This window comes from Thalia democratica, chromosome 4, assembly GCF_965202585.1.
Source record: "Thalia democratica chromosome 4, ktThaDemo2.hap1.1, whole genome shotgun sequence".
NCBI classification, from domain to species: Eukaryota; Metazoa; Chordata; class Thaliacea; order Salpida; family Salpidae; genus Thalia; species Thalia democratica.
The window spans coordinates 37,695,835-37,723,423 of NC_139168.1; the positions used below are offsets into that span (position 1 = coordinate 37,695,835).

Sequence of the window (27,589 nt, forward strand, 5' to 3'; positions counted from 1 at the left end):
GATTTTGTTTTTGTATCATCTATGTAAAAAAATTACATGTAATGTTCATTTACCATTTATAACATTTGTACATGTGACTTTATATTTGTAGGTCCACATTTTTCTGATAAATTGATTTAAATTATTATGTTCCAAGTTTTAAACACACTTATTTTTACAGTATATAAGCTCAAAAAGAAAGTTTGAAGCTTTATTAAAGAAAGTGAGTTTAAAAACATACAACTGAAACAATTTTAAACAAGATAATTTGGTTTGATTTTTTATAAATATCACAATATTTTTCTAAAAAGGGTAAACAAGTAATTAACCTTATAGTTTTAATTTTTGTTAGCACAGCCTCGGACATTGCATATCTGACGTATCCTTACCAGAAGTTAAAGAATTACAAGACAAATTCAAATCAAAGCCAAAAGTTTTTTGTTTTATTTATAAATTCCAAATTTGTATGTGTTATATAGCTTTAAAGAATAAGTTAAGCATTTCATAATAATTTTTTTTTAAATTTAAAATTAATTACACATATGTCTAAAATTATATCAAATTATGTTTAAAACATGTTCACAGCTGTTTCTAAAAGATATAAAGTTGACTTTAAAGTATCTTTAAAGCATTTCCTTCTTTCTTGATTTTCATGTTGTTTTAATTTTATTTTAACAGACAATAATTTTGAAACTTAGAATGTCTATTTGTTGTGAAACTTATCTCGTTTTGTTGTTAAAATAACAGGCTCAATTTTAAGTAGGATAAGAGCTACTCTTCTTTGAATTTAAACTTATCAAGTCGATTAGTTTTGTTCAATTCAAAAAATATATATAATAAGTTATAACTTTCAGAAAACTGGTTGCGGTACGGCTGAAGTACTCAAACAGGTTTTTCTTTTTAAATTTGTGAAGTTTTATGTTTGTTTACAGTAATTTGAATCATATAACTTATTTTTCAGCTCCAGAAAGATTTTGAAAAACTGGTTGATCATCTACCTTTAGATGTTCGTTAGAAAATTTGTTATAACTCTTTTTGAATTTCAACTGAATTAAAAGTATCACTTTAATTTAACAGGGACTCGTAAGAATGGCAAACATTATAGATGTTAGTTATTACTGTAAATATACTACTTTTACGAAATATTTTGCTATTTAAATTTTTTTTTTTTTACCAACATAACTATCAAAAAAATTTAGTTTGTAAAACTCTAAAATGCAGTAAGCTTCAGCATTAAAATGTTTAATGATGGTTTAAAGTAAAGGGTGAGCAACGTACGACACGCCAAGCAAAAATTTTTGGCTTACGTTGATTTTTTGCCCGAAAACGGTTAATGCAAAACAAACGAAATTGTTTTTTTTTATTTTCAAATATTGTAAAAAGTGTTCCTCACTAGCCTTTAAGTGAAAAGTAGTGCTTGATGAAGAATTATTTAGTTAAAATTAAACTTTTAAAGTATTTAGTATTGTTTTGAAATTTACGCGCAATCGAATTTTTTTTAACAAGTTCAGCCCTCAAAAGACTTTTTCTGCTAAACTCTGTTTACCAACTAAATAAATTACCCACCTCTTTTTTAAATTGTTGTTGGCTTGGCAATAACGTTTAATAAGCAATGTTTAAATCTAAATTATAATTTTTACATGATAAGATAGGTTTTCGCAAATTAATTTTGATACATAATAAGTTTTGTTTCACGTAATCTGCCTTACATAAACTAGTAAAGATAGTTGCAAATTCTTATTAGCATAACAACTTTACTATTCGATTGTAAATCATAAAACTCATACACGTTTTTAAAAAGTTAAAAGTAAAAGTTTTTTAATTTAATAAAAACTATTATTTAGGAAAATGAACCGAAGGACGAAAAAACGGTATAGTTTTTAATTTGTTTAATTTTTGATAAGTAATAAAATTTTATTAATACAAATTCTAAAAAGATAAGTTTTTCAAAAATATTTAAGATTATTTTTTATCTACATAAAAGTATATTTGAATAGTTTCTAGTAAAACTGCACATTTTAAGTACATGTTAATTTATTTGTGCTGCATAATATTTCAAATGTGAATAACTTTTTTATAGGACGGCTTAGAAGATTACACAGAAGTTGATAAAAATATTGGAGGTATTACTGAAACTATTTAAAAGTTTAATCATAGATTTCTAAATTCTTGTATATTACTCAGTTTATTTTGAAAATTCAAGATGCTGTTTTACAACAGTTGAACTTAAAAAATACTTATATTAATGCAAATGAATGACTAATTAAATTAAATATTTTTAATTTTATAATTATATAGCTTGTTATGTTTTTCTTTAATTAAACTATAGCTAAATATTTGCCGTATAAATTAAAGTAAAAAGAATTTTAACTGCAAAAAATTCTCATAAAACATACATGCATTTAGAAATAGCACCAGTCAACAAGTCAAAAAAGAAAAAGTACAAAAAGGAACATTTCTTTTGGGAAAATAAAAAAATAATCACCCGCTCGTTAGTTTTAATAATTTTTAAATTAATTATTTTTAAGAAATCTAGTTCAAAAAACTAGTTATTTTGTGATATTTTCCTTTAAAACATTTTTATTTCTTATATTAAAAAAACTACAATAAAAGTAGTTTTTGGTAGTTAAAGTTTTAAACAAATCTATGTATGCAAAAGTAAACAGCTTAATTTTATGATTTATTAGTTACCTTTTTTTTTGTACTAATATACAAAACAGCTTAGATAAAATGATTTAAACAAGCTAATATACAAATGTTTAAGTGAAAAGAAAGAAAACGAAAAAAAGTCTAGACAAAATTACATAAAGAAAGTTACTGAAAACTTACTAAAAGTATGTCGTTACTATTGCTTATTGCAAAAGCCTTTTTCATGATTATAAAGTTAGAGTATGTTTTAAGGCTACTAAGACGTTTCAATCAGATTTAAATGACAAAACAAATTAGGGACCTAGTGAGCTTAAAAACTCTGGTGGCAAGAAAACGAAACCGGAACCAAAAGAACTAAGTTCAATCACTAATGGAACCCTAAACGAACAAGGCAAAGTACAAAAGGTTTTCTAACAAAATATTGTAATAAATGCTAGTTTTCGTTAAAGGATATAAAAAATTATACGATTTTGAGAATATGTCTTTTGTGATTAAACTACCTAAAAGCTAAAGTCATATTGCAGTTCTTGTTTTTTATGAAGTGCTGATACGTTTTAATAATAAAAATTACGTATAGAAAAAAGTATAACCCATTGCAAACATGATTTAGAATTAAGTATTTTTTAGCAGCATGTTTGCCTTAGGACCAACAAACCACCAATTAATGGTAATCGAGGAACACAGAAATATGTTAGTAATAAACGTTTTAAAACTCACTTAACATACCTAAAATCCTTTTCGAATCTAAAACTCTGTTTACTATGAGTTAAATCTTTTTCACTTATAACAAAAAAATGTTCAGTTTATATGAGTTTTAACCAAATATACTAGATTTTTATGAACAAACGTCAGCTGTAACTTTTTTTAGTCGCCAGCTAACGAAGGAAGGCGAGATTTCCGCGAAGTTATAGGAATGGATCAATTGAAAATACTTCTTCCCTTACTTGCTGAATTAGGTCAAGCTCAAAAGAAACGATTAAAAGAGCTTGAGCTGTATAAAGCTGTCAAGGTTGGCATTTTAACTTTTTTAATAAATTCTTTTAAAAATTTTCTTTTAGATTTAATTTTGCTAAAGATTCAAATATTATAAACTACCAATCAAACAACTTAACACTAGTTTTAGTTAGTTTGTTACTAAAAAATAAAATAAAATTAATTACTATGCGTTGTAAATGTTTTTGTTTTAGTTAACTTTTTTAATTCATTTAAAACTTACTTCTACTTTATAAGTTCTGCGCATTTTTATTTACTTTTCCAGGAGTGTGGAATAGCCGATGAGAATGACTTTACTTTACAACAAGCAAGAATGCTTTGTATAGAATGGAAGCAAATAAGAAAAATTGAGATCGATGAGTTTGTGTTTGCGATAAAATTTCCGTCAAGGTACCTGGAAATTATCAGCTCTAATGATCTTTTAACTTTAGAAAAAGAAGTAGAATACTTCCACACTGTGAAACTTTCTTCCAAATCAAAAGAGCTCAGTAAAATGAAAAAGTTTACTTTTATATATTAGGTTAAAGCTATTTAATTAAATTGTTTCAAATGAACATTATTTTAGCTTCTTTTTTGTATATAACTTTATTTAAATGAATAGATAACTTATATAACTACCTTAAAAAGTTTTTTAATTGTTATAAAACAGACTTTACTATGTTCAACTACTAGATGCTTATTTGTTGTTGTTTTATTTGTTTGTCCACTTTCTGTAAAAAGAGTAATTAGCTTACTAGTAAATAAGACAAAACTTTCAAAATGTAGAAACAATTTTTTCAAAAATTTTTATAACTTTTACACTATTGTTTGTTCTAAACATATTGTTCTGTTTTTTACAGTTTTGAAAATTCATTAATATTATTCTTTACTAATTTAAATTTAATATTTAGAAGAAGCTTGTTTGACTTTCCAAAACAACTGAACAATCTTGAATCTAGTGCTGGTTATTCAAAAAAAGATCTCTTTAAAAAAAGTACAAGGTGTACATCTCTAATTAGATCAGCAAAGGTTTCTTCTGTACAAAGACCCAAAACTGCACCTTCAACTAGAAAACTTGACAGTTCCTCTAAAACAAAAATTAATAATAGTATCTTTTCTAAAAGTAAAAGTAGTGAAATGAAAAACATAAATGAAAAAAGCTCAAGACCATATTCTAGATGCCATTTATCTACAACAAATACTGTTTACGAAAAATTAAAACCGTACATATCCAAAGAGTTTCAAAAAAGTTTTTCAATACACAAATTTACTAGAACTATCTCTTCTTCAACTTTATCTAGTAAATCAAGCAAAGAAAGTTCCAAAAAGTTATTTGTTTAATTATTTGTTTATTTTCTTAAATATGCGAAAAAAATCTTAACTTGATTATAGTCTAACAACTGTTATTTACAAGTATTAAATATGATTTCAAAATAAAAACTCTTTAAGTAAAAAAAATGTGCTTAAAGTATTTATGACAATTTTCAAGTTCACGCATTGTTTAAAACTCTAAACCTGGATGTTGTCTTCTTAAGTTTTATCTAGCCTCGATTTAAAGTTGTCTTATGTAATGTAAAATTTAGTGTTAACTACAAATTAAAATAAAATTAAATACTGTACACGTTAAATAACCACATGTAAAATGATTAGTTTTGTTTTAAAAGTTTATTCATATTTTAGGTAAATTTCTTTAAAATACTCTTTTAAAGTTTTCATGATTTCAGTTTTATTAGTTATTTTGAAAATTGACCAGTTTCATATAAAGTTCGTGAAGTTGTTTAAAAAATGATACAAAATGTTTTAAACTGTTGTTTAAACATAAAATTTAAAACTAATGTTCATTTTTTCTACTCGAATCATTTAACTGTTTATATGTACTAGTGTTTTTTTTTCAGAAAGTTTATTAAAGAAGCTTGGAACGAAAAAAGTGGTACAGACAAAAGTTCAAACAAAACTGAGCGTGAGTACTTTTGTTTATTGTATGAAAACAAACTATTTAAATTTTAAGTAACATGACCATTTTAAAGCTTAGTCTAAAGAACACTTTTACTTTGATAAATACTGTTTTATAACCTTTATTTAATCATTTGAAACAGTACTAAAGCATACTGCGTAACTGTATTATTTGTAGATTGTAAACAGAAACTGGGTTGAAAATAAAATTTATCAAAGTTTTTTTTGCAAACAGTGTGTTTAATGTACTCTAAGTTTATGAACTAGTTCTTTCATTAAACTAGTTTATAGTAGTACTAACTTAAGTTAGTGAATAAGTTTAGTTGTAGTTATTTTATTTTATGATTACTTTTTGTATAGTTCTCTATAACAGTGCTTCTGAAATAGGGTTCCGCGGAACCCTAGGGTTCCGCAACGCCTCTCAGGGGTTCCGCGAAGCATTTCGAAATTTAAAAAAAATCATTAAAAATTTTATGTAAAATTAAAATTAGGGGTTCCGCGGAAAAGTTGAACTTTAGAAAAGGGTTCCGCCACTAGAAAAAGGTTCAGAAGCACTGCTCTATAAAATAACATAAGCCTGTATTTAGCAAATGTATATAGAATACCAACACCGCCTAGTAAGTTACCATATTAGTATTTTTTATAATTTACAACGACCATAAGCGATAAAATTTACAAAGTATGAGGTAGATAAAATTTAAAAACATTCCACATACATTATACTGTTTAAAGAACGTATTTTACATTCAACATAAACATTGTATTGTAATTTTAACAGCTATTAAACTGTACACATTTATTCCTTATAAAATTTTTGTTTTTAATTATTAATTAAAAGACTATTTAGAAAGAAATTAATTGCCGCTACCCTTAAATATATAAATGTTTTTATAAAAACCGCAAATTAAGCTTGCTTGTTTTCAACAGATAACAGTTTTTTGAGTTCTCGAAGTAGAAACTTTCTATCGCTAGCAGTATCAAGTTGTTGCAAACCTAAAACATTACGAAAACGACTTGGGAAAGATGCTAATAAGAAAAATATAGATTGTCAAGAAAGTAACTTGAAAAGTAAGGTGGGTTCTATCGTTAAAATTTATCACTAGTTTAAATTATTATGTACGTACACCACATCAATCAGTTTTGTTTAGAAAACTGATTGATGGTAAGATAGCTTAATTTTTTTATTAGACTGTACTAATTTAACGATAGGACGAAACCACTACATTGTCAACGATTGGAACTTCGATGACAAGCTTGCCATCAGCAAGTAGCTTAAGTTGTTCAGATTCTTCGTCGCTATCGACCTCGCTCAACTCTAAAACCCGCTTACTTAGTTGTAGGAATGAAAACAAGTTAGTTTACTTGATGAATATGAATTTTTTATGCACTATAATGGAAAAAATTAAACTCTTTAATTAATTACATCCTGTACATACATACTAACCTAATGTTTTATAATAAAATTCTTAGTAACTTATAACAAAAATTGTTTAAACTAAAAGTACAAATTAAGCAGATGTTTACCTAATACTTACTTAAATGAGACATAAAACTTTGCATACAATTTCGTGAAGAACTTAAATTTTAATAGAAAAGTTAATCAAGTTGTCATCAAGAAAAAACAAGCCGTTGAAAAAAGAAACAAAAAGTTACAAGTCGCGCCAATTTTACAGAACTATAGACCTCCTGAACCAAAAATGCTGCCTAACATGAGGAGAAAATTTAAAGAACAAGAACTAAAAGGAATGTCACATTTTGAAGTTGATCTTTTGAAATACAACAGTGATTATTTTAAGAAGTCATCAGATGTTCCATTAAGTAAAAACATAAATACTAAAAAGTTTGTTGCTTGGGCATAGAAATACATTCAAATATTTTTAAATGTACTTCTTTAAATTGTATAAAATTTATAAAGTTTTAATGAGCCAAATAAACAGTTGAAGTTGATTTTTGTTGTCGTATATGCTAGATAAAAAAACTAATTACTAATCTTACAAATTAATATTTTAAAAGAAAATATTTAGTTTTGAGTTTTTGATAATATTAAACCAAAAATACTAAGTGTTTTTGTATTAATACTTAAAATGTATTATCATAGCTTACATAAATATAATTTAAAAAGTAATTTTTAAGGAAAAAATCGTATTATAATAAATGTTTAGTATTGGTAAGTGCTAGTACTAAAATAAGGCACAAAAATAACATTTGAATTTTTATCCGATAATTTGATGACTTGAAAGAAAAGGTTTGTTTTACTTACACCATTAAACTGTTGTAAACATTATTGAAATTGTAAAGATAAAAGTTAATTTTACAATTACTCAAAAAAAAAAAGCTATTTAAGTATAGTGAAAAAGTTAAAGAAATAAACAATTTGTTTAAATTTTAAACTTAGTAATAACGTAAAAGCATTTATACTATTATTATACTATTATTAAATATAATCATTATTGTATGTAAATTTAAGTTTATTAAATAATTTAAAGCGTTATTGTATTATTAATAAAAACTATTTTATAATAAGAAAGACCAAGAATGTGAAGAAAAAAAATCAGCTAGTTATTTTAGCATCTAAAAAGTAAACTGTACTTTCAAAGTAGAGCACTTTTGTTTAGCAGTACGTAAGTTTAATACTAAAAATGGAGTAAGCAACAGAGTACAAACTTAACAAGAACACAAAGTTTGAAAGAAAGCATTAGAGAACTCAGATTTTTATACAATAAAGTAGCTAGTTTCTTTAACGTAACATCTTAAAGAGATATAGAAAGCAATTGGCAAAAAAACTAATACTGTTTTATGTTTAGTATTATACTTAAGATTGTACAGTATCAGTAAAAGACTATAAAACATTTCAAGTGATTGTCGATTTGTTTGAAATAGTTCGTAATTTTTTTATTTGTAAAAAGTAAGAGTCTTTAAAGAATACAAATCACATATTCTTAATTTAACGTTCAAAACTAAAATAAACACGTTAAAGTTGCTTTTGAACTCAAAAAGTTGAAGATCAAAGATTCTAAAAATCTTTTAAACTTTTTTAAACATAATACAATCAAAAAATTTGCATTACTGTAAAATATTTTTTAGAAAACTAGACTTTTTTGACCGTCATTAAATAATTTTTGCAACATTGTTAGTTGAAATGTGTAGGTTTTTATTGAGAAAATCATAGAATTTAAAAAAACACCATAAAAGATAATTTTTATCAAAGTACCTGGTGTATAGAAAACCTTTCAGTCGTCTACCTACACACCAGCTATTTACTTTATCTCTTTTGTGTTATAAAAAAAAAGTTGAAATTAATAACTTTTATTTAAAAAAGATAGTTATACACGAAGAAGAGAAAGAGACATTAAAATTGTAGCAAAATACAATATGACATGTATTAGCTACAACTTTCTTTTTGTTGTTCATGTTTTGTAATGATTTTGCATTTCTGCCAAAAATAACACCATAGTTTATAAAGGTAACCATATATTTTAATAAAAACGAAAGTTAAGTATTGTTATTAATTTAATTTCCCAAAACTATATAAGTTACAAAACTTTTTAATAATAATAGTAATTCGAAATAAAACAACTTTTTACTAAACATACTAAATAACAAGATCATTTCACTTAGACCACTAGACCACAAAATTTCGGTATATCAAAATCTATTGGTCTGATGACTCTAGTGATACGATCAAAACTTTTTTTTTAACTTAAGCTTGTCTCACGGCTGTGATAACTTTCGCCGATGATTTATTTGATTAATTAATTTAAATATCAGCTTTGTATCCATTTTAAACTTATAACTCTTTTTTAACACTTTTAATTTTCATTTTTACCAACAATTTAATGCATTTAGCCTAAAAATATAACAAGTTTTGTTTAGATAAGACAAGTTTGTACTAATTAAAACTAACAAACTCTGTATTCGAGTATTGTTTAAAATATGTAAAAATACTTTTGTATTAATTAGTTATTTCTTGTTTTTTTTTAATGGTAATTTGTACTTTTACTGTACTGAAAAGCAAACATAACAATACTTAAACATTTAAAAAACACCCAGTTTTTATGTTTTATTTTATCAAATTTATATAATTGAAAAAGGATTTAATTTTTTTTTCTGAAACAGTTTATATTGTTGGTCTTGTTTAAATTTATCTACAATATTATATAGTTTCAATTAAATTTTTTTTATTTTCAAAACTTTTTTAATAAAAATGGAGGGCTTTAATATGTTTTTTTAAACTTCATCAATAAAAGCTTCTGATATATATTTTAGGGTAACGGGTCTAAATTGTACGAAGAAAAAATTGCACGAGGTTACTAAATTGCACGCGGGAACAAAATTGCACAAAGATGATTTTGCACCAAGGGTCAATTTTGCACGAGTTACATTTTTGCACGAGAGTAAAAAATACAGAAAAAAAAAAACAGCTAACAAAAATGATTTAAAAATTTAAAAAAGAAAAAATAATTAAAAAAAAAGCTACCGACCGAGGGTTAGGGGTAACAGTGAAAGTAATATATATATATATATATATATATATAAAACTAAAAAAAAATAACCCGCGCAAAATTGTCTCCGTGCAAAATTGTCTGCTCGTGCAAAAGTGTCTTCGTGCAAAAGTGACCCTTTGTGCAAACGGATCTAAGTGCAATTTTATCTTCGTGCAATTTTATCCCCTCGTTCAAAAGTATCTTCGTTCAATTTAGATGGCTACCCGTATTTTAGATATACATGTCGGTTATACTTTATTTGATAATTTATAGAAAAAAAAAGTTTAAAAAAATATTTTTAAGATTTTAAGTTGTACAGTAAACTTAATATAGATAAACTTTTTTTGTAAACGTTCTTAAAGTATAAAGTAAATATCAAAAATCAGAAGTACGGGAAGTTAGTGAAACTTAAATAAATATAAACTGTATTACAATGTAGCATACACTGAATAAAATTTATTGTATGCTTTTTATGTATAAATATAAATGCTTTTAGTGCTTGAGTATAATTTAAATCTAGGTCTAAACTAACCTATAAAAAAAGAATAGTATTTAAAAAAAAATATGTATTGTAGCTCCTAACAATAAAAAAAACTTATAGATAGTAGCTACAATGTACTTTTTTTTAAATTCATTTAAAAAAATTTCTATTAAAACTTTTAATTTAGCTATTTTAGCATAGTTAACTAGCCTTAAATATTTACAAAATTATTACGAAATTAGAAAAGGTTTTCAAATACCATCAATTTTAAACATGGTTTATTGTATATTCTTTTTTGAAATTTATTAATTAAAAGTTATAAATTTAGATTAAGTAGCTGCAACTTTTTGTACATACACTTTAATTGAAGGTTTGAACTCAAGTAAACTATTAGACTTTTTTGTAACCAAGCAAATAGAAACACTAATTTATTTTCTAATTTTTGTAGATATTATTGCTTCTAATTAAGCGGTTTTGTGTGTGACTCACCTTCAGATAATTTGTTACAAAATACTTTTTTAACTGAAAGTCAGCGTAATAAGTACAAAACTAGTCAGTTTTTAAGTTCAAGATTTTCTAAAAAAATTTATAAGTTTTATTGTTTTTTTTTTCAGCTTTTTATTGATTTTTCTTTATTTTATGTTTATGTCTATCTTTTTTTCTTCATGAGCTTCGTTCTTAGGTGGCACGGGTTTTTTTACCTTAATCCAATGTTGTTGAAAAAATCACAATAATAATGATAAAATATATGTGAGAACTGCCAATTGCTATTTTAAACAGTCACAAAGTACTTGTTTTATATTAATTATATGTTTTTTATAGATCTTACTTTACAGTATTATGTCAAAAAGAAGTAAGCTATCTTTAGAGGTTTTCGTAGAAAATTGTTATTTAGAAAGGACTAGAAATAACAAGTTTTATCAATGTATGTTATTAAATGTGAAATACGTAAAAGCATCTATAATGAAATTATTAGTACTAATTATCATTGGTTACTTTTATCTTTATAGCATGGACAAACTGTATCACTAATAAACGTATTTTATTGGGTTAAAATATATCTGACAATTAACTATCTTTTACTTTTTTATCTTTTATTGACAAGTTTATAAAATTTTTATTAATCAAAAAATTATTACAGTTTGGACTTCTTTTGTTTTGTTACTAAGAAAACGTGAAAAAGTTTCAAAGCTTAAACAACTAATAAAAAAAAGAAACAACACAGGTAAAAACCACAAAAAAAGTACTTGGTATATTTTATTTACATTTGTTTTAAGTCGGTGCTTGATTTAATTTACTTCCTTTAACATTAGTTCAAAGTTTTCTGATGAAAGCGTTATTTATAATTTAATGAATCGTGTAAATCTGGAGTAAACTTATAAAACAGTATTTGAATAATATTGAAATAGAAATTAAAATAAATTCCTAAAGTATTCTTTCTTCAAAATCAGATATATGGATTTCAATTACATATTAATTAGTTTACAACCTAATGTAAACACCAGTTTTGTAGATTATAATTTTGAGAAAACTCAAGCTAGCATTTTAGGAAAAGTTCAAACGTTTTCAGTTCATACGCGGAAAATTTGTAAAAAGAAGCTTTTGCAAAAGTCTGAAAACGTTTTCTCGAGTAACTAGCTTAGAATATTATTATTTTTGCTCTAGTAAATACCTAAGTAAAAAAAGATGTGCACATTTGATAATTTAATACAGCGACTTGCAAACTAAAACTAATTTTTCTTTAAGCTTTAAACCAAACTTAGTTTGATAATTTTTTTTAAATTTAAATCTTTGTTTAAAAAATAAATTAACTTTATTTACTTTTATGTCAAAACAGAAAGAATAAGTCCATACTAACATAAAGTGTTCGTAGTTAAAATGGCAAAAAAACTATTTATTTTAATTTTTACAGCTTAACTTTTTTAACTAAGTAATCACTAATCAGTAGGTTAAACTTTTGACTATTAACTACAAAAGCTCATAGCGTAAGGTATTTTTCAATTGTTTTATAAAGCTAAAAATATTTTGTTTGTTTTTTCTTTAAATTAATGTTTAACTTGGCTATTTTATGGCAATGATAATGCTTCTGCTGCAGTTAAACAAATAAACATTAACTAAATCAAAACCTTTCATTTTATATTATGGCAGGTGTAGAAAATGTGAAGTTAGATCAATTAGAAATAAATGGGGTTAAAGAGTTTTCAAATAGTGAAGTTAACAATGCATTTTATAAAAACAATGACGAGATACCAACCGTTTTAATTGAAAAAGATAAAACTAAAACAAAGCAATACGAAAAAGCTACTGCTAATAACATTTCAATTGATAAGCATAGTCTTATAAAAGCTACGATAGTAAAAAATGAAGAAAGTATTAAAGTTATAGATGACAAAGTAAGAATTTGTTTTGTTAACTTACTTATTTCAGTGTGTTATGAGTTCATAAAACTAATCAATTTACTATGTCAAAATTTTAAGGTACTGTTACTTTTACTTTGAGTTATTATTTATTTTAGTAGTTTTATTATACTTCTTTGGTTGTTTAACTCGACATAGAGTTAGTAAAAAAAAATATATAAATTTTGCTTTTTATTATGAAGAATATAAACAATTTCTTAAAATATTTTTGTGTTTAGACAAAGCTTGTATTAACAAAGTTTTTTTTGGGAAACTTTATATTTTGTTCTCAAATAGTAAAAAACAATTATGTTTTAAATAACAAATTTATATGTTAGTTCTGCAAAAATTGTTTATTTTTTAAATAAAAAAAGATCTAAAACAGCTTTTCAGCGAAAAGTTATCGTTTAAACTTAAAAAGTTTGTTGAAAAACTTGCAAACTATGTTTTATATCAATTAAGTTTACAACAACTACTGTTCTAAGGCTTAGTTATAATAAGTGTTTATATAAAAAGTTTATAAGTAACTAAAGTATATATTAGATATAGTTGTAAACGTTTTTGCTTGATTAAAATACAGATATAAATAAAATTTAAAAAAGTCAGCCGTTTATATAAACAATAGTTGTTTGTTTAACTAAACCTAAAGTTTACTTAAAGTTAAATTAGCTGTTTAATTTAGTAAATATAAGTTTATATACTTACAAGTTACTCAAATTACTGACCTATATAGATGAATTTTAACAAGATTTCTCAATAATAAAGTTAATATTTTAAATTCAAAAACAGGATTTTCTTTTGGCTGCTACATACGTAGACGATGCAGTTTTAGGTAGAACACTGCAATACAACACAGATGATAAATCGTTACATCTTTACAAAACTTATAGCAGTAGATATTTGAGGTACGAATTATGTAATATTAAAAGATATTGATAAGTTATTGAAGTATACTCACATTTTTTATGTGGTGTATGATTCATTGACCGAGAAGTCTTTGTGTACACTAGGTTTTTAGATCTGTTTTTTTTTTTTTGAACATTTTCGTTTTTTTTCTAATAAACTTCTATCATCAGTTCTTTTAAGTGAACCATAAATATAGTAATCTTAAATTGTTAATCTTTTACTTTACATTTAACTTACACCTTTTTTTCATTAAAACATCTTACTAAAATTTTCTGCTTTGTTAGAAAATTTACTAACAAAAACGTGTTTTAACGTATACTTTACTATTAAAAAGTTAACAAAAAAGTTGCACGTAAATTAACTTAGTTTTTTGTCAACGAAAAAAAAGTTAAAGTTTTTATATACTATTAAGTGCTTCATATAAAGTTAAAGAATTATGTTCGTAATAAATAACTGATTTAGGCGAACCTGTACAACGTTTAGAAAGTTTAGAACTAAATACCTAGCTTAAGTTATAAGTTTTTTTACTAACAACTAAAATAAAAAAATATATACTATGTTATGCAAATTTTCTTTAATTTTCTATTCAAAATACACTCTTGAATGCAATAAATATCCTTTCTAATGAGTCTAAATTTTACGGAATATTTATTTAACAGATGGTGCACAATATTTGTTATATGGTTTTTAATGTCTCTCGCCTTATTTGAAGCTCCGAGCGTTCCCGGGTTAACCTTACCATTTTGGGCAACGATGATCATGGAAGCTTTTTGTCTTTCTTTTATAATGTTTCGTATGAAGCAAATTTGGTCGTTCGTTCAAAGGCAAGAGTTTTTAAGAGATGCGAAAAACATCGTTGTTTGCTGCTGTATATTGGTAAGGCAACATTATCTAGTTGAATATATTGTTGTTAATGAGACGTACATGTGCCTTATTTATTTTAAGTTGAAAATAGCTGTTTATATAAAACCAATTTTATTAGATAAAGAAATGCCTACCTAAATAATTACAAACGTCAATGAGTAAGTATAAAAAGCTAGGTTATTTAGGCTCTTAAAAGGTTATTATGATTAATAAACCTTTATTCTAACTACAGTTTTATAAACTTTATTTTACGTAAATTTATGAAAGATACTAAATGGAATTAAAAAATGTAGGTACATATTTAGTAGTTATAACTTTTCTAGTTTGTTAAATCTTATTACAAAACTCTTTTAATGTACATTTCATTTAGTTAAACTAATTTGAATTTCTTATCTTTAAGTTGCTGAAAGAATATTTGTTTTATCATACGTAGTATTTACAAAGTTTATTTTATGTAATTAATTTTATTTATTCTAATTTTAAAATAAGACTGCCTATAATTTAGTACAAAATAAATTGTACAAAAATGAGTTAACACATTTATATATTTTATAAAAAAACGTTTTTTTATTTTTAGTTTACAGTAATAGACATGATTGTTTACATCGGTACTCAAACAGCCAATGGAAATGGAATAAGAGTTTCAAGAGTTTTAAGACCGCTATTCTTAGTAAACATGAATGAAAGCAAACAGGTATAAACAAAACTTTTACACAAATCTATAGATAAATTTCTAAGCATAATACATTTGTTAGGAAAATAAAAAAGTTTGTAACGTTTTTAACTGTAGTTAATAACTAACTTATTTATTTTAATCAAATTAGTTATACTTTTTATCACTTTTAAACGTGAAAAATAAAATTTATTAAACAAAGATCACCTTTCAACACCGTTTGTGAGTAAATTTCTATGATTTTGAGTTTTTTTTTGGTTTTTAAATACATTAGGTTTTTTATTTTGTTTTTGCATAAACAAAAACAAATGCTATCACTTTTTAACGATTATATTCCAAATAAGTATAGATGATCAAACTTATTATTAAACGGTAACAATACTCCAAGATTCGGCGGGCATTTCGCAACATTCGATCAACTGTTGTTGACGTCATCAATGTCTTGTTGCTCTTACTTTTCTCCATAGCTCTGTTTACTTTGCTTGGATTCAAGTTGTTTCAGCATCGTGGACTGACAGACAGGGACGGAAATCCTTATTTTGTTGATTATTTAGACAGCTTTTTCAGCTTGTACGTGCTGGTCACAACTGCAAACTCCCCGGATATAATGTTTGTTTAAACAGCTATAAAAAAATTGTACTTTTGAAAGTTTTTATACCTATTTTTATACTTTATACCAGGGGTCGGCAAACTGCGGCCCGCGGGCCAATTGCGGCCCGCGAAGGGTAAATCTGCGGCCCGCGAGCACATTATTTTTTTGAATGTAATGCGGCCCGCGAAAGAAAATTTTGTGGCCCGCGAGCATGTAAATGTGGCCCGCTAAGCAAAAATATATTTCAACTTAAGTTTTTTTAGTAATTCGATTTAATTTGATTAGTTTGGTTTTAAATCTCTGTATAACATTTTTAAATAATTAGAAGAAATTACTGATTTAGTTTAAAAATGTGAATAAGACAGATTATCATTCTGACAGGATATTTTTCTCAGTTTCATAATAACTTCTTTTTAAGAACAGCAAGTAATTATCTGAAAAAAAAGAGTGTAAAGAGTGCTTGGATTTAATAAGTTAGTTACATGATACCTATTTATTAAATAACTAAATGCAAATGTTTTCCATTTGTGCAAAAGTATTGCACAGTAATTAACTAAAGTATCATTTCTTTATAGCTTAGATATTTTTTCCAATAATTTTTATACCTAAGTTTCTTTTATAGATTTTTTATTTGTAAATGTTTTATTTTGGTGTAAAATTATTTAAAATAACATAGTAATAAGAAATAAGGTTTGTTTGATTTTTGTTTTGACACATTTTAAATTTTTAGAAGTTTTCTTTGCTCTTTAAATTAATTTCTACGCACACCAACTTAAAAAGATGCTCATATTTTAAACCACTTTTTATTTAATACTTTAGTTAGTTTAAGTTTAGTTTATGCATAACTTTCTATCATTGTTGTTTCTACATGTAATACCTAAATTTGTACAGACACATTTAAAACAATATATATGACATAAAGTTATACAATTTTTGTTAGGTATACATTTTTATTTTTCAAACATTGTTTTTGTCAAACTAAGTTAATTTTAATGACTTACATACCAATACACATAATTGCTGTTTTTTGGAGTTACCTATATAATATAAACTAGATTTAAGGATGGTAAATTTATTAAGTTTGCACATTGTTCAAAACAGTTCAAATTCAAGCAAATAAACAACTAAACATTACCACACACTCAGACTATCACTACTTGAAGACTTCAAATCTCAGGCCAACTAAGTCATTTTTTAAGTTTTTGGCTAGAATTGATTTTTGTATACAAAAATAAAAGAAATGTTTTTGTTGACTCAGACTGGCTTTTTCGCTTGAATGAGTGGCAAATTAAACTTATAATGTATGTTTTGCTCAATCCACAGTGTTAGTTTGAGTTTTGATATATCTTAAGTTTTAAGTTTTGCAGCTGATATAATTCAAAATATTATTTATAATATTGTGTACATTTAAGTGTGAACAATCAGTGAAGCCAAAAAACTTGAATCCCGTAAAAGCTTTGAATTTGAAAATTTATGCTTAAAAAATCAGGAAAAAAACTTGTATTTGAGAATTTTTTATAAACCTGAACTTCAAACAATTTTTACATGTAAAGTAATGAAGTTTCCAAAATATTTTTTATGAAAACAAAGTTTACCAAAAAATTTTTTTTTTATTAAAAAATATATTAAAGTAGCTTAACAGTATTTTTTAATATTGATATATTTTTTAAGACATTTTTTTAACTTTAATCAAACTTTATACTAAAAATAAAAGAAGGAATGTACTTCCAAAAACTTTGTATTGGTGCATTGCACCTTTACTTGTAAAATTTCACCGGTTGTTGTGCTTCGCGTTGGAACTAAACCAAGAAATTCTATTAAAATGTCAAAGTTAAAAAAAATCTCTAATAAAAATTCTCAGATGAGCAAAGGTTTTTCTATCAGTGCTTTCATATTAACAGACTAATTAAAGTCTTAATTTGATTTATTCGACTTTATAACCTTAATGAATTTCCTAAACACGACTTCTTGTTGTCATTGAAGAAATAAACAAAAGTTTTTCATTACCGCCAACATAAATTCTTTAAAAAAGTTTTCAATTATAAACGGTATCTCATTTTAAGTAACAAATTTTGCTACTTTATAACTTGCCTTAATAATTTTTTCTGATCATTCTGTAGTTACTGAAGATAATCATGTGCTTTGTTGGAACTGACTTTGGTGATTTGTTTTTTTATCGTTTCTCGCAATAACTCCTAACTAATGTCTTTTTATTCTTGTAGCTCGTCCTATATTTTACTAGCACTTTTTTTAAATGCAATACTCTTATTGCAGGTAAAGAATTGCTATAATGCTTTATAAAAAATAAGTTTTTCTACTTCACTAATGACCCAATAAAGTTTTATACTTTTGTTAAATTTCTTTAAGAAACTTAATTGTCCAATCTAGCTGACTTATATTTTTTGGCATGTAATTTACTTACTGTTATTAACCTTCGTAATTTCTTTATGTTGTGAACTTTATTTTAACTGGGTTGCTACACAAACAAGCTATTTTAAAAGCTTGAAAACTCAGGTGTGTGTGAAACTTTTATTTGAAACACTTTAAAGAAATGTTCCAATTCTCAGAATAGTTTTTATGACTGTAGTGTAGTATACTAATTGTAGTTTTTTCTTGTTTTCTTACTATTTGTGTACTTTTTGATAATGACGATATTTTAACTAGGTATTTAAGCTTGATTAACAACTATTTATTAGCTTATGAACTTTTAACAAACTTAGGCTGGTTTGATACAACTCAGAAATTTTTGCTTTTTAAGTGGCAACCAAGTAAAAGACTAATAAAATATTTTATTAAAGTATTCGAGAATTTGTTTTAGCTTTCTGGAATACAAAAAGGTATTAGTTTTATTAAGTTAACTAATTACTAAATTTTTTAATGAGTGTAAATTATTTAACACGCAAAAAGTTTTTTTGAAGTAAATATTCTTAGATCTATGAAAAATAACTAATATAACAAATGTACAAAAGTAACCCATAAATTGTCTTTCAAGTTAGGTTTTTATAGAAAGTTAGATTGTAAAAAAAATTGAATAAATATTAAGTTTAACTTATTAAGTGCTTATGAAAGTACATGGTTTATTAACACTTATGTACATATATTAGTCAACGTAAATTCTTAAAAAATATTAACTTAAATAGGCATTCTATGTATAGCTAAAAGTCTTTTAAAATAATAAGGTGAATGGAAGTAAAACTTTTCTCTAGTGTGACTAAAACTAAAACCAAAAGATTTTTCAAATGTCACTAAAACTAAAACTGCGGCCCGCGAAGACTTTGGAAACTTGAAATTAGGCCCGCGACCACCAATTGCCTGCCGACCCCTGCTTTATACCAATGAACTCCGTTCAGAAATAGTGTTTAGCTCTGTTAGATATCTCCAATTATACAAAATTTTATTCAAAATGAAAAGTATACAAAAAGTATGCAATACATAATTTATTTAATTATCAAAATTGTTTTAAACTGTTATCATAATATAAATAAAGTTTAATAAAAAAAATTATTAGTTTATATACTACAATTAATAAGTTGTGTACATTTTGTGCTTTAATTGAGTTTAGTTCTAATGTACATTATGAAGGATGCCAGCTTATGATTCAAGTGCTTGGTTTACAATCTTCTTTATAATATATATAATTGTGAACACCTACATTATGATGAATCTATTTCTTGCAGTTATTTACAACAGTTACCGGTCAAACTTAAAGGTAAATCATCATTTACTATAACTTTAAGCAAAAAGTTACTAATAACTAGGCTTTCTTTAATTAATTTTTGTAGCATTAAAATTGTATTGTATACTGCTTTAAAGTTAGAAAAAAATAATGTATGCGAGTTTCATATTTATTAAAACCTTAGTTGTTAGTTATAATCAAATTATGTAACAACTTATTAAAATATTTAAACTTAAAAGATAAAATTGTCCTTAGAAGGAAATAAGAACATCATATTATTGGAAAAACAAGAAACTTGATCTTGCATTTAGTTTATTAAAAGAGAGAAAACTAGAAGCTATAAAACACGAAACTTGGATGAAACTAATGGAAAATATCTTTAATCCTCCAACAAAATCATTAGTAAGTATTTTTTATTTGTCAAAGCGATTTAATTTACCGAAAATATGTTTTTTTTTGTTAAGAACTTTTATTCAAAATATATGTTTATAACAAAAAAACTGAAAAGATAATTTTCACACTTAAAGACTTGAAGATTCTTTAAAGTGCGTTTTTGAAAGTTATTTCAAAAGTATTAAAATAAACATTAAAACTGGTTTTTAATAAAAAAATTACAATCTTAAATCAATTTGTTTTGAGCCGACTTAGAGAGTACTATTTTAGGCAAAACTGTACTGGGAAGTCCTAAAGACAAAACAAGAAAATCAAGAAAACTTAAATGTTGAAAATTTACCTTCAGAAGAAAGTCGCGAGCCAGATGGTATCAGCAGAACAGATTTCTTGCAACTTTCTAATCTCTTCAGCGTTGCTGTTCGCGAGAAGCGATCTCAAGCTAATTGGTTTCAGCGAAACTTACCGAGTTTATACATGTCGAGTGCTAGCATATTTGTTAGAAAAGCTGTAAAGAGTTGGTAAGAACATTTATAATTGTTTAAATTCTTATATTTAATTTAACTTTGACGATATATACACTTCAGGTATTTTGTACGGTTTTACGACCTGCTGATAGTTGTAAACGCAGTTTGCATTGGTCTTGATTTAGAGAAATCTGAGTGGTTCTTCTTGGCAATTTTTATTGTCGAAATATTTTTAAGAGTATACACAGTCGGACCTCAAGAGTATTTTCAATGGTCCAAAAAATGGAATTTGTTAGTATTCTTAAACATATTATTTGAAAAAACTAAACCATTTTTTAACTATATCATATAAGTTTAACAATGTATTGCTGTTTTTGTTATTTAATTTTTATAATAAAACTTTTATACAGACTTAAAAACATAAATAGTTTTAGATATACATTTTGAAAATAACTAGACTAATAGGATAATAGTTTATTGAAAGTTAGGTTTAAAATAAATATTGCGACAGTTGATCTAAAGCTGTCCACTAATAAAAGTGTTTATATTTTGGGTAAGACATTTTTACTTATATATTTTAGGGTGCATCATTTACCTACGTAACCCTGACCTCGAAGTTAAGCTTAGTTTAACTTTTTTTTGCGTGGAAAATTACAAAAATAAACACCACAGAATAAATTAGATCCCTAGCTTTTACCACCGTCGTGCTATTTACATTTTTCTGAAAACAACACCTCATATAAGTTGTATGGGACCTCTAAAATTTAACCTTCAAGTTTTAGGTTGAAATTTTTTGTACGTCTGCAAATCATCACAAAAACACATTCTACGCGTTTTCTGACGATTTGAAGAAAGTTATATTGAGAATTTTTTAATTTCCTGCACTTTGTTATCAGTTTTTGTTATTTAAGTTTTTGTTAGAAAATCGAAATATTCCTTAATAAAACTTTCACCGGATAGTCTAAAAACGGGTAGAGTTTGTTTTTGTGATGATTGCTACATGTATAAAAACTTTCAGACTAAAATTTGAACGTCGAACTTTTAAGGTTCCATTCAATCTACATAGGGGTTGTTTTCAGAAAAATCTAAATAGCGCGACGGTGGTAAAAGCTAGGAAGATAATTTATTTATGTTGTTTATTTAAGTGACTTGCCACGCACAAAAACTTAAACAATGCTCTACTCAAAAGTTTTTATTTTTGAGCGGCAACAGATGCACTCTAATATACATACTTGTTTGTAATGTTGTTTCTATGTTTGGGCTTTTATTATTATTTTTTTTAATCATATTGTCCAATTTATAGTATATTACTTATAAAATTTAGTTATTTCATACTTTTAACGTACTAATTTAGAAACTATAAAACAAGACTTTTCACAGATTGAAGCACTTATTGCTCTTTTTTAATGAATTTAAAAAAACTTATTATTTAAAAGTTTTTAGTAGTAAACTTGTAACTTTGAAAAATAGCGTTGTATAATTTTATTGAAATATATTTTACTAATGTTTTTAAAGCATAAAATTAAGTATTAAATAAAGAAAAAAATCAACTCAAACTTAAATAGAGAATTTAATAACTTTATCATGATTGTTTTGACTAAGTTGGTAGTTTGGAAAAATAACCTTAATGAAATAACGAATAAGACTTTTACATTTTAATTACTTTCCGTATTATTTTATTGACGAATTTTATTTTCTAATAATCTTTTATCACATACATATTTAGCTGAGCCACTAAAAGTATATTTTGTTTGTTTGTAAGACAACATAATTTCTTATTTGCACATATTTTATATTTTCAACTAAGTAGTTATAGATATAACTTTTAGGTTTGATTTCTTCATAATCACAGCTGCATTAATTGCTACCATAGCCGAAGCTATTCTTAATGACCGTAAGTTTTGTTGTTGATTGTTTTGAGATTAAAACAAAGCTATTTCTTTAATTAGTGATACTGAACGGAACCATTTAAATAAAACTGTTAAATAAAAATTTTTTTATACGTCCAAATAGTAGTTTAGTTTTGTAAAAAAAAGCTCTCTACTAGATAAAAAGAAAATCATGTTAAAAGTTAAGTTGTTATTTACTTTATACATAGAAGTTTAAAGTTTAAAAAAAATACTACATTTAATCATTTACGCTTAATAAAATAAGCTGTTTTATTTCAATATAAAATAAATAGTGTTTATTCAAAAACAATGACTTGTTTTATTATAGCATACCATTTTTAAGTGTATAATTTTACCATACTAAACAAAATTATAGATTTTATTTATTTAAAAGTACCAGAAATTTTAGAAAAATTATAACTTTTATAATTTAGTTGTTTTAAAAGCATAAAACAAACCATTATCTAAAAACTTTAAGAAAATTCAAAATTTATTTCAAACATCCTTTTAGTATGCATTTTACTCCTGTAAAACATAATGGATCGTAAAGTGTTCACTTTTAAATGACACTGTTAAACTGACACTGTTAAATTATTTTTTTATTAGTTTTTTCATTTATTTATTACAACATTTAGAAAACTGTATATACATTAAAATAAACACTACCCTACTTTAATTCGTTAAGTGTAAAGTAAAAATAAGGAATGAAACAAAACTTTAGTTATCAGTTTTATAAGTTTCTCTATATTTTTTAGTGAACGAACAAGACGAAGAAGTCTTTCCTCAGGAAGTTTTAGATCTTTTAATGGTTCTCAGATGTCTCAGAGTTTTAAGAATAATTGCTAGCAATGAGTCTTTTCGCACAATTGTAATGACAATATTTAATATTCTTCCATCCATGGCTATCTACGGCGCTGTTTTGCTCGTGAGTTTTTATAAAAACAGTTTTGTCCAAAGTTCTGTTTAGCTTATTTTACTTTTATCTTCCTTAATTTTTCTGCATTTTGATAAGTTTGTTACAAACGATATATTAATATGGTTTTAAAAGTAAAGACAGTTATTATGCTTTAGTAGACCGAACTTTTATCATAAGTAACAAAGAGAAAGCTACTAACATTTTTTAAATGAATGAACTGGTTTAAAATTGAATACTTAAATTTTTTTTTAACTTTCCTTTTTTTCAAAAAAAAAAAAAAAACTAAAATACTTGAGGTATTGGAAATCATTTAATATATTAGTAGTACTTACAAACGCATAATAAGATTTTTACTTTTTAACAACGATTCAATTTTATTAACTTTGATGTTTCGGAATTTTCTCTTACAATAATCTTTAGGTTTGCTTTAATATACAAAATCGATAGCTTTAACTTAAACAACTCTGCAACTTTAGTTAGTTCATTTTGACCTGTTAGAATAAACAAGTTTAAGAATATACCTTGAAACAATTTGTATCATTTTTGAAAAAAAAAACAGTTTTAGTAATTTTTTATGAATGTAATGGAATATGTTTCTTTTATTTTAAATAATAAAAGTTTATAAAAAACTATAAATGTTTATTTGTTGTTACGATTTCTGTGAAAAATTTAGACAATGTAAAATCTTAAAAGTGTTTAGTGGTTTGAGTTATATTTAAAATTAAATTGTGTTAATTACATTTTTATTGCAGTCTATTTAGTGTTTTTATGTTTATGATGAGTGTAAGCATCACAATTAATAGAAAAAGCTGCTTAAAGTGTTTTGAAAAATATTGTTTCGGACAAACTGTAATGACATAAAGCTTTAAAAGTATAATTAAAACAGTTTTTTTAAATATTAATAGTCTGAACTCTGAAGTTGTCTATAAATTTTCTTACGTATTTTTTACTTCGTTTTTAATTGCAATAACTTAATGAATGTGATTAGGTCTTATGTTAGTAACAAATTCTTTTACTAGGCAGTTTACTACGTGTTTTCAATCATTGGAATGGAGGCATTTGCTAACAAAATTCTGTTTGAAGGTGGTTCGGACGATGCAGAACAAAGTGACTGTTACAACAACAAACTAAAAGGATCAGAGTTTGTCAGAATCGGTTATTTTTTCAATATGCGTTAATTAACTTTTGAAAGTATGTGAAAACGTTTAGAAAAACCAATTCTAATTTGATGATCATTAAGGCTAAAAAAGAGAATTAAAAGACTATTAAAAATTTTGATAAATAAATAGCAATTTTTATCTATTCTTTTTTAAATTTTAGAAACAACTAATTTGTTCAGTTTGTTTTACCATTTTTATGTTTTTTTTATAACTAAAACTATTATTTAAAGTTATAACTGTGAAAAAAAAACAAAAAAAAAACACCACAAAATATGATAAAACAGAATTAACAGTTTTTTAACTTTTTAAAACTTAATAATCTTATCAAAAACTTTAATATAATAAAGCTTATAATAGGATATTGCAACAACAACTTCAATGACTTACTTCACTCATTAGTTCTTGAAATAGAGCTAACAGTTGTGAATCAGTGGCACATTATTACGCTTGGTTATACCCTTGTGACATCAGAATGGGCAAGAGTGTTTTTTGTCATTTTTCACATGATTGTAGTACTACTTATTATGAAGTTAGTGAACTATGTACCTGAAAATGCAGACTTAAACAGTTTTAAAGAAATCATTGCCTGCGTTATTTTTTAACTTAATATTTTTCATAGTTATAGTAAAACCAAAGTCTAAAAGCAAGACTTATGTAAACCTAATGTTAAGGTTAGAATTAGTACATTTTTTATTTTAACAACCGTTATTAATTTTATTCAAAATAAAATAAAGCTAACAAACTATATTATACACATTTACATAAGTAATGCGATATCTCAAAACTTTTGTTTATATTTCAGCATTATCGTTGCATTTGTTCTTGAGGCGTTTATTTTAGAGTACAGTGTTCCTAAAAGTGCGATGGAAAGCAGAGTTGAAAAAACGATAAGGAAACTCGGTTCGAAATCAAGAAAGTTAGTTTTGTACTGTCTGAAACTAGATCAGTTGAAATAGTATGTTAGACATTACTAATTAAAACTTTTGTTTTCATTGAAAAAAAAATTTTTAATAAAGCTTATTTTTTGTTGAATACGTTTTAAAAAAACTTTTAGAATAAACTGTGGAGTACCAAATCCAAATTACAACCAAGTTTACGTGGAAGAGGAAGATGAAATAGAAGAAGAAGATGATGAAGACTCTGTGGTAGAAAGTGATGAGCCAGTTCAAATATTTAAGCTTGGTGGAGGCTAGTAACAAAAGAGTTTTTATAATATTATAAAACTAAAACAAGTATCTGTAATTTGTTACAGTGTATCATATAAATTATAATTTTTTAGCTATATAAATTAAGAATCTGGAGTTTTAAACTAACTGAAGTATAATGATTTGTTCAAATTTTTTTACATATAACTAAATTTAGAAAGCTATTTGTTTATTATACAGTATCTCGACTTAATATTAAAGACGCTAGTAAAATATTGTAGGATATATTAACAGTACAAAACACGTAAAATTAAAAAATTTTTGTCATTAGCACTAAGAACCTAAAGTAGGCTTAAACAATATTTTTCATTTATTATTTGTTGTTTTGTATTATGCATGATATAAGTTGTTCATTTAAGCTTTTATTAGTTTAACTTTAAAAAAATTGTTATTTTAATGACTTTAAAAGTTTATAAACCTCAAACTAGTTTGATCAAAATGTAAATGACTAGAGCGCTTACAAATACTAATTATAAACTGTTAAAAACTAAATTTGCATATAAAGCTTTTTAATTTGTTTACTTTATAACTCTTACATAATTTTTGGCAGTAATCCTAGAAAAAATCTTTTTCATACTGTATTAGAAAAATGTATAGAGAACAATATATTAAGATTTATAATTGTTAATATCAAGTATCAATTAATGTATAGATGCTTTTTAAAGCTGTTTGTTTTTTTTGTACTAAAGTTTTATCAAAGGTTTATAAATGTTCATACTAAGTTCATACTTGTTTTTTTATATGTTGACCGAAATACTGACAATTGCATTTATTCGAACAAAATAGTTTACAGAAAAGTTTTAAATCGTTTTTTAGTAGTCAGCAAATTGTATTTATCAATGATTTTATTTTTTATTGAACCACATGCATTTGTAGAAACATGTGTAATAGATTGTTTTAATATCAATTTGAACTGTAAAAAGTTTGTAAATGATAAAGTAGTATTTTAATACAAATTTTACAACATCTTTTGTAAAACAAACAATTTTCAGGAACTAAAAATATAGAGACGTTGTTGCAAAGAATGTTTGAAGGGGAGTTAGAAACTGAAAAATTTGAAAATATTGATCCAATATCTATAACAACACAGCTTAAATAACTTTGTGTAAAGTAAATAAGGATGTACATTGTATGTATTTAAAGAATGGTGTTAATTTTTTTTTAGTATATGCCAAAAAAACACAATTTATTAGTCTGTTACAACAGTTAACTTTACTTTTAGATAGTAGTAAATCGTTTTAGTTGTAACAACTAAACGTAAATATAGCTATTAAAAGTTCTTGATGTACTATGAAAATTATTAGTGTGCAATATTGAAATTTTACTTATTTTTTAGTTGTGTTTTTGTAGTTTCGCTTTTATTAATTAGTGTTTTTTTTTAACTTTTCATCAATATTAATCATAGAAAATATTTAACTGTGCACAGAGTTTTTCAACTTTTTTTAGATATAAATAATAAACTCAGTGAACTTGATTCTAGTTATATATCAAAATTGTAAAATTTCGTTAATGTTTGAAAAAAAAAATTATTATTTTTCTAACTTAAGGTAGTTGTAAGTTATAAAATGATGCGAAGCTTTTTTATGTTTAAATGTTTTTAATTAGTCTTAACAGAAAACTTTAAGAGTCAAAGAATGTAAAAAAGCTTTAAATTCAGTTAAACTTTTCATTTGTAAAAATCAAAACTTTAAATATCCTTAATAAAAAATAAAATTTTAATTTAATGTTTTTTTAAGAAAAAAAGCATATTTATTAATTTTTTATATTTACTATCTCATCAAAAAAGGTGTCACCCATGCTAAAGTGACGCCGTGTGAAAGTTGTAAGTTATAAAAGGATGCGAAGCTTTTTTATATTTAAATGTTTTCAATTAGCTTTATAAGAAAACTTTAAGAGTCAAAGAATGTGAAAAAGCTTTAACATCAGTTAAACTTTTC

General features: G+C 24.9%; 1 protein-coding gene across 1 annotated transcript in view; it reads left to right on the forward strand.

Moving 5' to 3' along the window:
- Positions 1–1,068: 1,068 nt before the first annotated feature.
- Positions 1,069–27,589, forward strand: part of LOC145833341 (two pore channel protein 2-like) — a 30,487-nt gene continuing 3,966 nt past the window's right edge. Inside the window, exons 1-22 of the mRNA XM_082940524.1 lie at positions 1,069–1,086; positions 2,926–3,033; positions 3,497–3,637; positions 3,887–4,011; positions 5,496–5,560; positions 6,763–6,820; positions 7,145–7,371; positions 12,667–12,911; positions 13,704–13,819; positions 14,480–14,696; positions 15,262–15,378; positions 15,746–15,966; positions 19,532–19,658; positions 19,881–20,027; positions 20,289–20,536; positions 20,603–20,773; positions 22,312–22,376; positions 23,127–23,300; positions 24,311–24,442; positions 24,805–24,976; positions 25,250–25,363; positions 25,502–25,635. Coding sequence (XP_082796650.1) covers positions 1,069–1,086; positions 2,926–3,033; positions 3,497–3,637; positions 3,887–4,011; positions 5,496–5,560; positions 6,763–6,820; positions 7,145–7,371; positions 12,667–12,911; positions 13,704–13,819; positions 14,480–14,696; positions 15,262–15,378; positions 15,746–15,966; positions 19,532–19,658; positions 19,881–20,027; positions 20,289–20,536; positions 20,603–20,773; positions 22,312–22,376; positions 23,127–23,300; positions 24,311–24,442; positions 24,805–24,976; positions 25,250–25,363; positions 25,502–25,635 — 3,142 coding nt within the window. The remainder of the gene's footprint in view (positions 1,087–2,925; positions 3,034–3,496; positions 3,638–3,886; positions 4,012–5,495; positions 5,561–6,762; positions 6,821–7,144; positions 7,372–12,666; positions 12,912–13,703; positions 13,820–14,479; positions 14,697–15,261; positions 15,379–15,745; positions 15,967–19,531; positions 19,659–19,880; positions 20,028–20,288; positions 20,537–20,602; positions 20,774–22,311; positions 22,377–23,126; positions 23,301–24,310; positions 24,443–24,804; positions 24,977–25,249; positions 25,364–25,501; positions 25,636–27,589) is intronic.